The following is an 18,179-nucleotide window of genomic DNA, read 5'->3' as shown; positions in this document are numbered from 1 at the left end:
AGCTACAAACAAGGAAGGAAGGCACCCATTCCCAGGCCAGCTGTTGGAGGACTTCTTTTTTTGAATAAGTCTTTTAATGCAGATGTTAAATTGCACATTTTAACCATGTTTGGCTATGCTAGTCAATGGATGGACGTATTTTTTAACATGTCCATTGCTTACCCCAGCTTTTCTTCCCTTCCTCCATCGCAGGCCGCCATTGTGAGGAGAAGCGTGCTGGTGGTGCGCCACGGGGAGAGAGTGGACCAGATCTTCGGGAAGTCGTGGCTGCAGCAGTGCTCCACCCCTGACGGTGGGTCAAGGCCGGGCTGCCTCTAACCACAGAAACAAGATGAATCTAACAACTGAGACCACTTCCCAGGTTTCCGAGCTAGACTCCCCAGGGTACCATTCTTTAGAACGACTCCGTATAATTGTACACATGGAATGGATGCATGCTACATCTTCCCTGTAGAAGTTACATGGAAGCATTTGAGAGTGTGCGTTGTCTATGAGTCTCTTGGGTCAGATGCGTTGTGGAAGATGGAGGAATGGCTTCAATAGTAAGCAAGTCCACTGAGGTGACACATGGCCAGTCTGCTTACTCCCACAGCACGCACAGTGCTTGGTTAGTGAGTGCAGCCCTGACTTCCAAGCAAGTCACCCTGGCCGGCAGTCTCTGAACCCTCAGGTGACGACACGTACCCTATCTCATAATTAAATCGCTCTATCTCTCCCAGCTGATTTCACTGCGGTGGCCATTTCCCTATCATGTTTGGCTATCTTTCTCAACCAAAGGACATATTTTTTAACATGTCTCTTGCTCACCCTAACTGTACCCCTCTGGATGCCAAGACTATGAACAGTGCTTGGAAATACAACATACCCACAAGCTGATCTCTGTACTGAGGATCCACACCTGTATCAGTGCTTGTCCCCTAATGGAGAGCCACCATTTCTAAGCCAAGGCTAACTGCATACATGAAGGTATTGAATGAACACAGTGACAAAATCCGTTCATAGAAGCTGGGCTAGTCCCGCCCTTGGGGATCCCTCCAGGAACCCAGCAGGCCAAGAAAGGAGGAAATGAATTGGGAAAAACCATTGGTAGATGACCAGCACACACCAGGAAAATTCTGAGCAGATGACATTATGACTGAATATACCTCTAAGAACCCACAGAGGTAGTGCTGTGGTTGTCTCTACGAAACAAGGTCAAGTAGAGACACCAAGTCTCGGGAAAGAAAGAATAGGACAATAGGTGGATATGAGGAAGAGTATTTGGTCATCTAGACAAAAGATCAAGTCACCTATTAGGGAAAATATTTTAAGGCACTGAAATTACCAGCTTAAAGGAAACTCCTGGTGGATCTTTATACAGGATAAAGAACCCCTTGATAAAGTGAGTGCTCACAGTCTAATTCATCTGCATTTCACAGACACACTGTTTAATCAATGACAACAGGGCATTTGGGGGCACTGCTGGCCTCTCCTCTGATTCCAGTTTTCCTCCTGATTTCTGCTACTTCTTGCCTAAGCACTCACCCCTCATAGGGCCACTGACTTCCCAGTGGGCCAGAGTAGCCCCTAGTCTGTAGGCTCCACTCCCGTCAGAACCTATCCTTGCCCCATGGCCTGATCTTCTGAGCTCTGCTCTCTGCCTCTAGCAGTGACCACAAAGTGTCACTGAAGGCAAAAAAAAAACCTAAGTGGAGCAGGTTGACATCTTTTGAATCCCAGATGCCTTTGAGAAGACGACACAACTGATGGGCCTTCTCTTTGAAGAAAAAAGAAAAGCAAACACAGCTAAAACTTTGGCATTTAATAAAGGCCTTTACTTTCACAGATCTAGAACAAACACTCCAAAATTTTATATGGAACCAAAAAGAGACCCCAAGTAGCTGCAGCAATCTTGATAAAGAAGAACCAAGTTGGAGGGCTCACAATACCAGATATCAAGCTAAACTACAAAGCCACTGTACTCAAAACAGCCTGGTACTGGCACAAGAACAGGCACATAGATCAATGAAATAAAACAGAGAACCCAGAAATCAACCCAAGCCATTATGCTCAATTAATGTTTGACAAAGGAGGCAAGAGCATACAATGGAGTCAAGAGAGTCTCTTTAATAAATAGTGGTGGGATCATTGGACAGGTACATGCAAAAAAATAATGAAACTAGATCACCAGCTTATACCATATACAAGAATAAACTCAAAATGGATAAAAGACTTAAATGTAAGTTGTGAAACTATAAAAAATCCTAGAAGAAACCATAGGCAGCAAAATATGAAACATCTCACAGGGCAGAATTTTCACTGATACATTGCCTAGGGCAGTGGTTGGCAAACTGCGGCTCGCGAGCCACATGTGGCTCTTTGGCCCCTTGAGTGTGGCTCTTCCACAAAATACCACGGCCTGGGCAAGTCTATTTTGAAGAAGTGGCATTAGAAGAAGTTTAAGTTTAAAAAATTTGGCTCTCAAAAGAAATTTCAATCATTGTATTGTTGATATTTGTCTCTGTTGACTAATGAGTTTGCTGACCACTGGTCTAGGGCAAGGGAAACAAAGGAAAAAATAAACAAATGGGACTACATCAAAATAAAAAGCTTCTGCACAGCAAAAAAAAGGCAACATCAAAATGAAAACGGAACCCACTGTATTGGAGAACATATTTGCCAATGATACATCTGATAAGGGGTTAATTTCCAAAATATATAAGTACTCATACAACTCAGCAAAAGGAAGACAAACACTCCAATTAAAAAATGGGCAGAAGACCTGAATAGACAATTCTCCAAAGAGGACATGCAAAAGGCCACGAGACATATGGAAAAATGTTCAACATCACTAATCATCATCAAAGAGAGGCAAATTAAAACTACAATAAGGTACCACCAGAATGGCTATCAACAAACAACAGTGCTGGGGAGGATGTGGGAAAAAAGGAACCCTAGTACACTGTTGGTAGGAATGCAGACCAGCATAACCACTATGGAAAACACTGTGGAGTTTCCTCAACTAAAAATGGAACTGCCAAGTGATCCCACTTCCAGGAATATATCCTAAGAAAACAAAAACACCAATCAGAAGGAATATATGCACCCCTATGTTCATAGCAGCACAATTTACAATAGCTAAGATCTAAAAACAGCCCAAGTGTCCATCAGTAGATGAGTGGATAAAAAACTGTGGTACATCTACACAGTGGAATACTATGTAGCTGTAAAAAAAGAAGAAGAAGAAGAAGGCTGTCTTACCCTTCGAGACAGCATGGAGGGACCTAGAGAGTATTATGCTAAGTAAAATAAGCCAGTCAGAGAAAGACAAGTACCACATGATCTCACTCATATGTGGAATCTAATGAACAACATAAACTGATGAACAACAAAGATCCAGAGACACTGAAGCATGGAACAGACAAAAGTATTTCAGAGGGAAGGGGGCAGGAAGAGATTAACCAATGAACTTATATGCATATATGCATAGCCCATGGACAGACAATAGTGCGGGGAAGGCCTTGGAAGGGGAAGAGAGCTGGGTGGAGGGGGTCAGTCGGGTGGGGGGAAGAGACCTGCAATAATATATAAATTTTCAAACAATATAAATTTTTTTAAAAGCGTGGGTGGTCCTTTCCAAAGAACCAACAAGATGAGGGATGTGGAGCAGAAGAAGAAGCGGACCTTCCACAAGTTCACGTACCGTGGCGTGGGTCTCCATCAGCTGCTTGACCGGTCTTATGGGCAGCTGATGCAGCTGTGCAGTGCCCAGCACTGTGGCGGCTGAGCCTGGGCCTGCGAAGCAAGGAGCACTCGCTGCTAAAGCCCTGTGTGATGCCCAGAAAGAGGCCCCGCCCATGGAGAAGACTGCGGTGGTGAAAACGCACGTGCACCTGCAGGACATGATCCTCCTGGGGGAGATGATGGGCAGCAAGGTGGGCCTGTACAACCACAAGTCCTTCAACCAGGTGGAAATAAAGCCTGGGATGATTGGCCATTACCTGGGCAACTTCTCCATCCCCTACAGGCCAGGAAGCACAGCTGGCCGGCATTGCGGCTACCCATTCCTCCCCCTTCATCACTCTCGAGTAGCCAACAAATGCACAGACTTTGAATGGCCTTTAAAGTCAATGCTTCAGACAGTTTCTGCCAATGGAATTTCCAGGGAGGGAGCTTTCAGGAAAAGCATTCATGAAAACTGAAATCACAGCATGCAAACTGGCCGCTGCCTGCCTTCTGCATTGGCGAAGGGCTGGGAGGCTGAGGGGGGCTGGTGTGGGATAGTCAGACCCTGCCATGTGGTGTGCACGGGTCACAGGAAAGGAGCTGAGCTGCTAGAACCCTTTATACCAGGTTTGGGGGTGACTTGGGAGGAGGTGAGGTCTTGGTGTGGAGTGGTGTCCTCTGTAGGATAATGGATAATTTGACAATGAGATTAGACCTACCTCTTACTGACCTCTTACTGGAGCCAGGTTCTGAGCATTATCTCAATGATTCATCGAAACATTCCCCCTTTAACTGATAAAGAAGATTAAGTCATTTGCTTCTAATCACACAACCAGTACCTGACTGTCAGGTTAAAGCTCAGGTTCAAACTCTAAGTGAACCGTGGATGAGGGGTATGGGGGAGGGAGTCCAAAGAATCCCCTAGATTCCAGTCTCGCCTCAAGTGATTGACTGAATAATGCACAACGCAGGGCCCCTCCGGCCATATGGATTCTGTCCCCATCAGCAATATGACACACTTAAGCTATAGGAATGATCAAATTTCTCTAATTAATTAATGCCAACTTGCGATTCTTATCAAATTAAGCTCTATCAGTCATGGAGACACTTGGCTCTTAATCAGGAAAATTGTCTGAGCGAATCTTCCGGAAGGGTCAGGAGAGGACAGAGAGGGTCTGGGGATTCTGGGGCTGAGTTTTCTGTATTTGAGGAAATGTGTGCATATTAAAGCAGCATTTTCTCCTCGAATTGAATCCACGTCACAGAACACATTTGATAGAAAACACAGTGATAACAACTTAAGTGCTAACCATGCTTCTCACCTGGGCCTTGATCTTGGGAGTGTTGTGGCACTAACTCGAGGGAACTAAACGTCTGGTGCATATTTGTGCTTTAGGGAAGTACTACCGGCCAGACCTGAACTTCCCTTGCAGCCTGCCCCGGCGGAGCAATGGCATCAAAGGCTTTGAAAACGACCCGCCATTATCATCTTGTGGAATTTTCCAGTCCAGAACAGCAGGTATGTTGGAGGGTCATTCTATTAGGAACAGTAACAATAATCATGGCAATGGTTATCGTTCATGAGTACTGAGCCTTTGCTACATGCCCTTTGAGGTCTGTAGAAGCATTATCCCCACTCTGCTGATGCGGAAGCTGGGTCACAGAGAAGTTAAGTAAGTCACCCAAGGTCACACAGCTAGTAAGTGGAAGCTCAGCGATTTGACTCAGGAACAGATGGCTGGGGAATTTGGGAGCAATGAAAGGTATGGAAAGAACAGCGAGGGAAGGAAAAAAAATTAATGACCACTGTGTGCACTAAGGATGTCATTTAAAAAAAAAACAACGCACATCCCCTCTTTGATTTTATTTCAAAATCTGTCACTTCGGGCTCTTGTTTCATGTCTGGGGTTCTGGTTCCACATGATGGATTTTTTAGAAGAGGCCATTGAGTTCACCTGGTCTTCATTCTATGAATTAAGAAACTCAAGTCTAAACTCCGGAAGGCACGTGGGCTTCCCGAGTCACACAGCTGGTGAACAGAAGCAGCTCACTGGGACCTGGTGTTCCTGCCCCCGTCCCCCGTCCCCCGCCCCGTGATGTGACGTAAACATTTAGTCCAGGCGTCCTCAAACTACGGCCCGCGAGCCACATGCGGCCCGCCGAGGACATTTATCTGGCCCGCCGGGTGCTGCTGCCTTTCCTGCTTAGCAGCCGACTCGTCCCGGGCCCACAGTGCGCATAGGAATTTGTTCATAGTGGTTTTTTTTAAACTATAGTCCGGCCCTCCAACGGTCTGAGGGACAGTGAACTGGCCCCCTGCATAAAAAGTTTGAGGACCCCTGATTTAGTCCCTGCGATCTGGGCAGGCAGGACAGCTCTGTAGCATTTGCCGAGGTCAGTAGTGCAAATAGTGTGCTCACACCAAGGCTGGTGTCAGGATCACTGATGTGAGGTCAGTTAACGTGGAGTTAGGGTTATGACACAGTTGGGACTCCCACGGATTAGTGTGACCTGCTCCCCACAGCCCTGCCTGGGCTCCTCCACCTGCCGCACACTGCGGTGTAGGTGTGTGTTTCTGTGTATGGGTGTGTGGGTATGTGTGTGGATGTGTATACCATGTGTGAGTGTGTATACCATGCTTGGCTATGTGTGTGTGTATATACCGTGTGTGTGTGTGTGTCTGTGGGTGTGTGTACTGGGTGTGGGTATGTGTGTGTGTGCACATACCGTGTGTGTGGGGGGGGGGGGGTACTGTGTGTGGGTACGTGTGTCTTTTCTGTAAAATACCTTTGCAGCTCTATGTTTCATGCCTAAATTCTCGCCTGGATGTTTGCACGACCTGGGTGTTTGCACAGTCTCCATGTGTGTATTTGGGAGTGTCTGTGAATGGGTGTGTATGTGGGCAATTGTCAGCCTCTGTACTCGTGTTCTGGAACTGCCGTAACAACGCACCACAGATCCAGTGGCTTCATCGACAGACATTTATCCTCTCACAGTTCTGGAGAGATCATGGTATGGCAGTTTGTTTCTTCTGAGGCTGTGAGGGAAGGACCTGCTCCAGGCCTCACTCCTTGGCTCATAGATGGCCGTCTTCTCCCTGTGTCTTCACATCGTCTCCCTCCATGTGTGTCTGTCTCTGTGTCCAATTTTCCCCCTTTTTATAAGGACAGCAATCAGGTTGGATTAGAGCTGCCCTTATAACCTCCTCTTAACTTGATCACCTGTGTAAAGACCCCATCCCCAAAGGAAGCCACATTCTGAGGCACTGGGGGTTAGGACTCCAACATATGAATCTGGGGAGACACAATTCAGCCCATGACAGCATCCACTAAAACCTCCTGACTTTAGAGCATCTACTGAAGAGGTCCCCTTCTTTACCAAGGATGAGGCCCTCTGATGCTGCAAGAGGATGTGTGGTTCATAGTGTGCTTCCCTGAGCCTCAGGTTTCCATCGCTTCAGAACAAGCTACCAGGAACTGAACAAGCACCCACTGGTTGGCTCACAGTGCTGTAGATCGGACACGCAGACAGAGCGTGGCTGGGTTCTCTGCTCAGGGCCTCAAAGCCTGAAATCAAGGTGTTACTGAGCTGAGTTCCCATGTGGAGGCTCTTGGAAGCAGTTTCAATCTCATCAGGCTGTGGGAGAAGTCAGTTCCTTGTGGTTGTAGGACTGAAGTCCTCATTCCACTTCAGCACAGGGCCACACTCAGTTCCGAGAGACCACCCACATTTCTTGCCATGTGGCCCCTCCATCTTGGAAGCCAGCGGTAGAGTTTCTTACATGTTGAACCCCTCTGCCTTTGAATCTCTCTGACTCCTATGGCAGCCAGAGAAAATCTCTGCTTTTAATGGGTTCACCTGAATGGGTCAGGCCACCTATGGTGATCTCCCTTCTCCCATAGAATATAACATAGTCACAAGAGTGCCCTCTCACCCTATTCCCAAGCTCCGTGTACTCTAGGGAATGCCTAGGGTGTGTACAGCAGGGGGTGGAGATCTTGAAGCCACTTAAGGTCCTGCCTTCCTCAGGTGGTAAGCCTCCCATCAGAGCTGCTGCCGCGGGAAGTTACAGTTATACAGAGGCATTTCCCACCTGCTTTTTTCCAGGAGAAGCACTACTGGACAGCGGCGTCCGCATCACCTCCGTCTTCACCTCCCCAGCCCTCCGCTGTGTGCAGACAGCCAAACACATCCTGGAAGGTGGGTGAGAACTCAGTGAGCTGCTCAGCTTGCCTTGACCTCAGGGTTGTTCTCCAAGGGGCAGGGTGATGAGCAGAGGCGAGAACTGGGTGAGTGGCAATGAATGGCCACGTGAGTCCTAGACAGTTATGGACCAGCCCTCTCAGAACTGTCAGCAGGCTCTGAGCCCCTTCACATTTTTATGCCGGGATTGTAACTGAGTACCGGGGCTTGTCATCAGGCTGTCCACACTCAGCGGCTTCTGTTTTTTTAAAAAAAACTTCTGGGGAGGGGCATTCAGAAAGCCAGAGAGCTGGGAACTGCTATGGTCCTTCCAGATCCAAAAAGCATGACTCCTAGAGCAAGGGACTGGGCTGCTGGGAGCTGTCCAGCACCATCAAAGGCTGATGTGTATCAGAGAGCCCCTGGCAGAGCTGCTGGGCTTCCCCCTGCAGGAGGGAGGCCGGTCCTGCGGGAGGCGCAGCTATTTTGGGGGCCTCAGTTCTGCTCCTCCCTCTGGGCCCTCCCTGCCCTCCTTGTGTGGGGCGGAGGGACGTGACATCGTCCACGATGCCGGAGACAGCAAGCCCTCCACGGTGGCAGGACAGAGGGAGAGCAGGTGGACAGAGACATCGCGGATGGGCCAATGTGGAGGAGGGGTTGGCTTCTTCTTTCTCAGAGACACAGGGGTCAGGTCCCCAGCTAGTGTGAGAAAGGGGAGGGCCACTGCAGGTTTGAGGAGCTCTGAAGGTATGAAATCTTATCAGGGAGAGAGGCCAGGACTTGGCCTGGAAATAGAGGATGGCCACTGGGCAGGACACAGAGCCCACTGAGGTCAGGGAGCACTTCACACCGAGACCTGTCAGCTGGGCGTGGGGCTTCCTCTGGGTGCTGACACGGAGAGCTGGGTCTAACTCCGGGCGGGTTCGGGAAGTTAGTGCAGTGAAGCAAGAGAGGGCAGAGGAGCTGGGGGTGCACACAAGAGGACGAGGGTCCTTGACTGTGGGTTGTAAGCCAGGTAAGGTGGGGAGTTAGAGGTCAGGGGAGGTGAATAGTAGAGAAAAAAGGTGAGCTCAGTGGAGTAAAATCCTGGCGGGACCACTGGAGTTGATTTTTATTTTATATAATAAGAATATTATTGCTCTGGCCAGTTTTGCTCAGTGGATAGAGCATTGGCCTACAGACCAAAGGGTCCCGGGTTCAATTCCAGTCAAGGGCACGTACCTTGGTTGCAGGCTCCTCCCCAGCCAGGGCCCTGGTCAGGGCTCATGCAGGAGGTAACTAATCGATAAATTAATGTGTTTCTCTCACATTGATGTTTCTTTCTGTCTTTCCCTCTCTCTTCCACTCTCCCTTAAAAAAAAAAAAAAAGAATATTATTATCATTACTAGAGGCCCGGTGCATGAAATTCATGCACGGGGGAAGGGGGTGGTTCCCTCAGCCCAGCCTGCACCCTCTCCAATCTGGGACCCCTCGAGGGATATCCGACTGCCCATTTAGGCCCGATCCCAATAGGATCGGGCCTAAATGGGCAGTGGGACATCCCTCTCACAACCAGAACTGCTGGCTCCCAACTGCTCGCCTGCCTGCCTTCCTGATTGCCCCTAACCGCTTCTGCTTGCCAGCCTAATCATCCCCTAACCACTCCCCTGCCAGCCTGATTGATGCCTAACTGCTCCCCTGCCAGCCTGATTGCCCCTAACTGCCCTCCCCTGCAGGCCTGGTTCCCCCCCCCCCAACTGCTCTCCCCTGCAGGACTGGGTTCCCCCAACTGCCCTTCCCTGCAGGCCCAGTCGCCCCCAACTTCCCTCCTCTGACAGCCTGGTCACCCCTAACTGCCCTCCCCTGCAGGCCTGGTTCCCCCCAACTGCTCTCCCCTCCTGGCCTGATTGCCCACAACTGCCCTCCCTTGCAGGCCTGGTCCCTCCCAACTGCCCTCCCCTGCTGGCCATCTTGTGGTGGCCATCTTGTGTCCACATGGGGGCAGCCATCTTTGACCACATGGGGGCAGCCATCTTGTGTGTTGGAGTGATGGTCAATTTGCATATTATTCTTTTATTAGATAGGATTATTAATATGCCTGTATGCCTGTTAAAGGGCACACGTTGACACATCCTATGCTAATTCAGAAAAACAAGGGTGCTGAGCCTTCTTCATAGGTCTTCGGACATGACCAACCCATTTTTCAGACTGACATCTGAGACACTAACATGCTAGACTTTATTTCAAAGCCGTGTCCGTGAACATCCAGATGGACCACTTCCCAAAGTGTGACCACAGAGCAGTGGCCTACAAGATGTCCTCGAAAGGAAGCGTGGCCAACCCCATTTGGCAAACTCTTCTGACTGTTCCTTCGTGTGATGTATTCTCAGTGGACGGGGCCCGCAGCCAGCTCACTCTATTCTAAACCTGCTTGCAAAGAACCCATCCATGGACCTGGGATACATTTTTGAAACTGATTTTATTGCCAGCATTTAAGCTTAATGTAGTTTTTCCCATTTCAAATAAAAGCCCTAAGGAAGGTCTATTTTTTTTCTACTTAAAAAGAGATGGTCTTACTTCATAGGCATTTTGGTCAAGACATAAAATGCTTGGGAAGGGTGAGCTGGGAAGAGTCAGAGCATCCCAGAAGACAGCTCCCTTCCACACACTGTGCTCAGTCTGGTGGGTCTGTCAGGAGACACTCCCGTGTGACTAGCACCCTCCAAGATGAGCTCCATCCTTCCCGTGGGTCGTTGGATTGGCCGAGTCCTTATTGGTGGGCTCTCATCCTTGACCCACAGCGAGGCCCAGAGTTGACCTGGCTGTAGGCTTGCACTGGGCAACCAGGACGGGCACCGGGCTGGGCCTGCTGCTGGTGGTGCGGGGGGACTGGGAGAATGTCCTTCCCTGGTGGACAGAGGGTCACCACTCGTTGGGTACCTTCCAGCTACCTCGTGGTTTTTGTCTCAGAAATAGCGGAGCCCTGGGTGATCACAAAACAACATTGGCCAAGAAAAAGTATCACATTCCTGAAAGGGGTTATGAGACCTAGGAAGAGTCTTATTTACATAAAGCCAAAACGGTCACTGAGCCCTGACCGCTTTGGCTCAGTGGATAGAGCGTTGGCCTGCGGACTGAAGGGTCCCAGGTTCGATTCCGGTCAAGGGCATGTACCTGGGTTGCGGGCACATCCCCAGTAGAGGGCGTGCAGGAGGCAGCTGATCGATGTCTCTCTCATCGATGTTTCTAACTTTCTATCCCTCTCTCTTCCTCTCTGTAAAAAATCAATAAAATATATTTTTTTTAAAAAAAACGGACACTGAAAAGGATGAACACCTGTATTCTGTTGACTGCAGAGCTCAAACTGGAGAGGAAAATAAAGATGAGAGTGGAGCCTGGCATCTTTGAATGGACCAAATGGGAGACGGGCAAAACCACCCCGGCCCTCATGACCCTGGAGGAGCTGAAGGAGGCGAATTTCAACGTCAGCACCGAGTACAGGTATGCGGTGCTCACGGCGTCTGCGCTGGGTTTTCTAATTCTCGTTAAAGACGGTGAGGAGGGACCATGGCAATCGGGGCTGTGCAGGGGGGTGAGAGATTGAACTCACCTCAGAATGCTATTAGGACAAGTGGGGTGCAGGGTTGGTAGATGGAAGAAAAATAGTAAGAGGGTATCGTGATTCTTGCTAAACTGACCTAACAGGATTCCTGCTAAAGGCAGACCAGGAAGGTCAGACCGGGCGGGGTTGGGGGAGGGGTTGCTTGGATACCAGGAAGAGGGATCAGATATGAAGGTGGGAATTCTTGCTAAACTGACTTAGCAGGATTCTTGCTAAATGGACCCTACAGGGACAAGCACTAAAGCCCAAAGTTCGGGCCAATTGAGAAAAGGGCTCCAAGTTTGGTCAAAGAGAGCACCTCCGTCGCTCTCTGCCAGTGGCTGACGCCGTGCCATCACAGGCCCCTTGTGGTGCTCAGTGAGAATCACGTGGGACTGAACACCAGCCCTTTGCCAGGTTTGAACACAAACTGGAGCCTTGAGCAGAGCCAGCCTGGAGAACGCACTCCCTCTCCAGTAACCACAGCGCAATCTAGTCGTCCCCCCGCCCTCGCCCCACGCAGGCCAGGGTGGCAGCGCTCCCTCTCTCCCCTGTAGGCCTGCGTTCCCCATCGCCTCCCTCCTGCCCGCGGAGAGCTACGACGACTATGTGCACAGGTGTGCGGTGAGCGTGGAACAGATCGTCAGCAGCTGCCCACAGGACGGTGAGTGCCTCCCCCGGGCTCGGGATGAGCAGCCCGGGAGTTGGGGTCTTACCGCTGGGATGGAAACTGCACCATTTTTAAAAACATGTTTTTATTGATTTCAGAGCGGAAGGGAGAGAGAGGGAGAGAGAAACATCAATGAGGAGAGAGAATCATTGATCGGCTGCCTCCTGCACGCCCCACACTGGGGATCGAGCCCACAACCTGGGCATGTGCCCTGACCAGGAATCGAACCATGACCTCCTGGTTCAGAGGTCGACACTCAACCACTGAGCCACACCAGCCAGGCAGGACCATTTTTTTTTTTTTAAATAGGTATTTTATTGATTTTTTACAGAGAGGAAGAGAGAGGGACAGAGAGCTAGAAACATCGATGAGAGAGAAACATCGATCAGCTGCCTCCTGCACACCCCCCACTGGGGATGTGCCCACAACCAAGGCACATGCCCTTGACCGGAATCGAACCTGGGACCCTTCAGTCCGCAGGCCGACGCTCCATCCACTGAGCCAAACCGGTTAGGGCCAGGCAGGACCATTTTTGAACCTGATAATTCTCCAACCTCCTCCTTCCTACTCCCAGCAACAGAGTGGTACATCGCTGCCTCTGCGGTAACCGAGCCCGTAGACACATACTCCCCCGCCACTTAGGCCCTGGGACCCCAGTTCTAGTACTGAGAGCCCATAGGACCCAGGACAGCAAGATTAACACAAACCACCTGTGCCAGACTCTTAGGAAACAGAAACTAAGAACCGAACAACCAAATGTCAGGACGTGTTTGCACGATGGTGGGGAAACACACCTGTCGGTCATTGAGACCACTAGAGAAATTTGAATATGGTTTGGAATATGGGAATATTAAGGAATTTTTGTAAATTTTATTAGGTGTGAGACTAGCAGGATGGTTGTGTACAAATGCATTTGGAGGTGCAAACCGAGGGACACTGTGGGACGGCGTGATGTTTGCGATGTACTCTAAAATAATACGGGGGCGGGGGGTAGAGAACAGACCATACAAATGGGCTAAATGTGGGCAACTGTTGGAGCTCTGTGGTAGAGACGTGGGGTTCCAGCAGACCCTTCTTTGGTGTATATTGGAAATGTCATAGTAACACGTTAGAAGTCAATCTTATAGAAATTTAAGTCAGCAAGCATGTCCTGCACACAGCGCTGTGTCCAGCATCCAACAAAACATGGGGGGCAGTCTAAGTGAAGAAGACACTCTACCCTCAAGGAATTTGAATGTTGTTGGGGGGAGGGGCACAAACATCTGGAATATTAGGAATATTAATGACACGAAGAAGAGTCTCGGAGTCCGTAAGAGACCACCGGCCCGCTTCCCACCTGTGTGCTTTCCGTCCCTGTCCCTCATCCCAGAGATGCTCCGGGGACGAAGAATTTCTGACCAGGAACACGGGCAGCAGCTGAGCACCGGGCCCCTCCCAGAGAGTCCCTGAGACGTCTACAGGAAGAGACCCCAAACCTGGCCGAATTCGGCACCCAAACACGCCTGGCCTTGAGGATGGACTGGTCTGAACCTGGGGAACATACTTCGGGAAAGCATGCCACAGTGACGTTTGATTAATTATCAAACACCTGTTGTCACAGTTATTGCCACAGGACATCAGAGGACAGAAAGGGACAGAGCCTTTCACTGAGCTTTTTGGGGCCCCACCCCAACCCTCCCCTCTCTGGCTGTCCCAGTTCAAGCCTCCGCCACCAGCTAAATGTCAGTGCCAGGGATGCGGCCCCCCCTTCAAGGGCCCACTGCCATCCTGGGAACTCAGATGCAGAACCATTGCTCTGTCGGCTCTGATGTCCACTGAGCACCAGGTGTGCTGCTCACGCAGGGAATGAGCTCCTCCGTCCACGTGTGTGGAAGTGGCCGGGGCTCTGAGGAGGCGGCCCTGAGGAGGAAGAGGAGGATTGCGAGGTGAATGCGCCGCAGGAGGAGGAGCGCATGAGCAAGGCAGGAGGGCGAGAGGTGTGGAAGCGACACAGAGTCCAGCTGGGCTGGAGGTAAACGCTAGCACCTAGCGATCCCCTGGCACCGGTGGGCCCTTCACAGGCATTACCTGCGAACCCCTCGCCTTCCCGTGGGGTCTGAAATACCACCCCCCAGAACAGCACCCTAACAACCAACCGTGAGATTGGAGGCCAAAGATCTGAGTATGAAATTAACAGGAAATACCACAGGAAGAGTAGATTGGAGCTTCAGTCTGGGGTCACATTGGAGGATTTATAGTCACATTAGGAGGGACTGTTCTTGTGTCAGCCTGGCCTTCCAAGGGAGTGCTGTGCCTGATTTCCTCCTCTAGGTGGAGCCGGTGAGTCGGGCCCAGACACCTCCCTGACTCCCCAGGGGTGAACCTCCCCAGGTCTGCTTTGTCCTGGCTCTGACTCCCAAGTCCTGTCACCTGAGGGAGACTCACTCAGCCAGGAGACTCTGGATGTCCTTACCCACAGTGAGTCATCAGCAGGCTCATCATGATCAGCCAGCTGATAATTCTCAAGCTAATCGGATCAGCCAGCTGATAATTCTCAAGCTAATCGGTCACGCTGGGCAGCAGCCACCACTATATCCCCAGAGAGGTGGCGGCTCAGATCCTGCTGGTGGCTCAGATCAAGGCGAGGTCCCACCCCAGACCCTGCCTGAGGATGTGATACCCTCTGAAGAACCAACCATTTACAATGAGAGGTGGGACTGCATTACTGAGCAATTACCAACCATACCTATTCTACCCCCGGGGCCTCTCAAGGTGTGGAGGCACCATGAGGTAGCCTCACCCCAGGAACTGTGGGGACCTCCAGTCTAATAAAGGCGCTCCCTGTGCCTGCTTGGACCCTGAGCTGTTCTTCTTCCCAGCAGGCATCATCCTGATTGTGGGCCACGGCTCGGCGCTGGACTCCTGCACGCGCCCGCTGCTCAGGCTGCCGCCCCGGGACTGCGCGGACTTCGCCCAGCTGGTGAGAAAGGTACGTGCCCGCCCTTCCTCTTTGGACCACGAAGTCAGGCAGCCAAGGACGCAGGGTCATCTCAGGCCCTTCTCAGAATGAAAACAAGCATCCTGACAGCCCAGGGCAGCAGGGGCCCGCCTGTCCCCTGAGAATGTGCCACGAGCTCTTATGCACAGGGCAGCCTTGGGCAGGGGGCTGGGGGAGAGGTTGTCATCTTGATCATCAGCCTGGCAACTTTGGCCATTTGCTGTCAAGATAATATTTTTTTTATTTTTTTAAAAAAGACACAGGGCTTTTTAAAGATCAGTCCACATGATAATTCCTTGCAACTCCAGGAGTTGAGCAGATGGTCCAGTAAGAAGTCAGCAATTTGGATAAAAAGAGAAAGGACTACAGCTGGGCTGGCTTGCTCTGGGGACCCAGGAGGCAGAAAGGAGCCCCCGCTGCCTCTTGCCTTGGGAGCCGTCCAGCCATGGGACACACAAGAGCTTGTTGTAGTTGCCAGAGTGCTCAGGGCTGGCTGGGCTGTGTAAATAGTTCTGGAAAATTCAACCAGGTGACAGACGTATCGAGGATAATGGGTACTTGGACCAACTTGTGGGACGTCACCAACAAGGTAAAGGTTGCTTTTATCCAGTTAGTGAGGTGAATTGAGGCGGGCAGACTCAGAAACTGAGACCCCCACCCCCTGCCCCCGCCCCCGCCCCCAAAATCTACTCAGGGTCAGATGTGCCTTCTGCCCTTGTCTTTGTATCAAATGGACCAAGTAATTGACCAGTGGCCTTGAGACTGGGAGTACAGTGTGTAGACAACAGCTGTGATAGGAGACGAGTCCTGGACATGATTCCGTCACACAAAATTATCATGGCACCACTGGCCACGGCTGGTTTGCGCAGGTGTGGGCAGCAAGGTGTCACCCGGCCCCGAGGGGTCTGGGGCTGCAGAGGAGGCCAACCACATCGGCTCTGTGCCTGCGCAAGTCACTTGGCCTCCTGAGCCCCTCCTTACCCTGCTCTCTCACCCCGAGAGCATCAAAGAGTTTCTGCACCTGAGACGCCCGGTCATTTGTGCCGCGGGTGCCCGCTCCCTGTCCCAGTTTCCCCTGGACCTGAGTAGAAACTTGTCCAGGTGGAGTTTCCAGGTGTCTCCAGGTGGTGTTTCCCAAGTATGACCCAGATATGTCTGAGCTTCCCGGGTTCCAGGACCACCAGCTGACCATTGTCCACACGCATGGCTTGAGCCCCCTCAGGCCACACTGGGACACGTCTGTATAGATTTTTCTCAGGGTTCTCCTGGAAAGAAGTGTTGCTCTCGCTCCTGCAATCATCACTGACTCCCTCCGTGTGCTCCTGTGCTGCCCACATGGACCGCTGCAACCGTTCCCGCAGCCCCGGGTCCCTGGGGGTCCCGTCTCCACACAGACAGCCGCGCTGCACACACAGGCGCTGGCGAGAATAGCATGTTGCTGCTGTTCCAAAAGCCATTCCTTTGGGTGACCATATTCCCACCCACACCTCAGCCCTTGACCTCCCTTCTGGAGATGCCAGCCTTGAGTTTCCAAATTCCCGTAACTCTCTTTGTTTTGTAAATATATTTTTAATGTTTCAGGGAGGAAGAAAGAAGGAGAGAGAGAGAGATAGAAACATCAGTGATGAGAATCACTGATCGGCTGCCTCCTGCACACTCCCTACTGGGGAGCGAGCCCGCAACCCGGACATGTGCCCTGACTGGGAATGGAACCGTGACTTCCTGGTTCATAGGTCAATGCTCAACCACTGAGCCACATGAGCCGGGCCTGTAACGTTCTTACACTGATGATTTGATGTCCACCTCACCGCCCCCCCCCCACAAAAAAAAAAAAATAAGCTGCTCTCGAGGGTCAGAAATTCATCAAGGAACTCTGCCCAACCCTGGGCCTTCTAGTCAGGGGCAGCAGGAAACAGACCCTCACCCACCCTGCTCGCCCCTCACCCACCCCTCACACCCTCCCCCAGTCTCTCTAAGCAGAAGGAGGGAGTCATCCCTGAGTCAACACCAGCCTCCACTTAGATCCCCCGCCGCTCCCGTGTGGTGGCATTTTTGCAAATTCTGTCTGACCAAGGAATTTCTAGACATTAAAAGGGGAGAGTAAGGAAAGGAAAGCAAGACAGGTAAACACAAAGGCCTTCAAGTCAAAGACCTATCCCACACATTCACTTCACAGATGAAGGAATTGTCTCAAGTTCCACTTTGTCGTTTTTTCCCCGGGGTCTGAAAACTCAACACCTGGATCTCTCTGCGATGCTAGATTTGAGGTTGTAAGCCAGTCTTCAAACGGTAGACAGGGTTCTCAGCCTTGGCACTGGCACCCTAGCCACGTGGGCGGGATAACACTTTGTTTGGGGGTGTCCTGTGCATTGTGGGATGCTAGCAGCACCCCTGATCTCCACCCACCGGATAGCATCCCCAGTTGATAGCATCCCCATTTCCCATTGTCCTGGGCGCCACCCCCCCTTCCCCCCCCCCCCCCGCCACCGCAAGAACTGCTATGTTAGGTGTCAAGGGAGCAATGACAGTCTGGGCACATCATGCCAGCCTCCGAGGCGCACCTGTCCGTTGGCTTTAGAACGAGTCTAAAACCGATTGACCTGGTATAAAGTACTAATCAGTGATGTAACTCTCCTCTAGATCCCTTCTCTGGGAATGTGCTTCTGCGAAGAAAATAAAGAGGAAGGAAAGTGGGCCTTGGTGGCCCCTCCTGTGAAGACACTGACCCACGGCTCCAACTCCGCATTTAACTGGAGGAACTGGATCCTGGGCAACTGAGAGCCCCCGTCACATTTGCACAATTTCACAAGGAAGAGGCGAGGCTCGCACGGAGGCTGTAAGACACTGTGATGGGCAGGTATCTTAGTCCCACCTAATGGGATTGGTGGAAGCACAAAGCGCACTTTTCGGTCCCAGGCAGCCTGCCGTGGCTTTCAGTTTGTTGCCGCCACCTGTGGGTCTGTGTCCCTGCAGGCTCAGCTGCCCAATGCCACCTTGTAACCTGTGTCTGCCATGTGGCTTGGAGAGCAATAAGAACTGTGACTCTAATTTCCAGGGACTAAAG

General features: G+C 51.1%; 1 protein-coding gene and 1 pseudogene across 3 annotated transcripts in view; both read left to right on the top strand.

The window, feature by feature from the left end:
• Window positions 1-17,893, top strand: part of UBASH3A (ubiquitin associated and SH3 domain containing A) — a gene marked incomplete at both ends in the record, with an annotated part of 41,823 nt that extends 23,930 nt beyond the window's left edge. For both annotated transcript variants that reach the window (XM_080654794.1, XM_080654793.1), the window contains 7 exons: window positions 193-292; window positions 5,102-5,224; window positions 7,813-7,905; window positions 11,224-11,368; window positions 12,026-12,132; window positions 14,997-15,106; window positions 17,756-17,893. In XM_080654794.1, coding sequence (XP_080510920.1) covers window positions 193-292; window positions 5,102-5,224; window positions 7,813-7,905; window positions 11,224-11,368; window positions 12,026-12,132; window positions 14,997-15,106; window positions 17,756-17,893 — 816 coding nt within the window. The remainder of the gene's footprint in view (window positions 1-192; window positions 293-5,101; window positions 5,225-7,812; window positions 7,906-11,223; window positions 11,369-12,025; window positions 12,133-14,996; window positions 15,107-17,755) is intronic.
• LOC308242654 (small ribosomal subunit protein uS19-like) lies at window positions 3,632-4,181 on the top strand (annotated as a pseudogene). Its single transcript has one exon. The product of its transcript is annotated as a small ribosomal subunit protein uS19-like (transcript).
• Window positions 17,894-18,179: the final 286 nt, after the last annotated feature.

The sequence above is a fragment of the Plecotus auritus genome (genome assembly GCF_963455305.1).
Source record: "Plecotus auritus genome assembly, chromosome: 2".
NCBI lineage: Eukaryota > Metazoa > Chordata > Mammalia > Chiroptera > Vespertilionidae > Plecotus > Plecotus auritus.
This window is presented reverse-complemented; position numbering and strand designations above follow the sequence as displayed.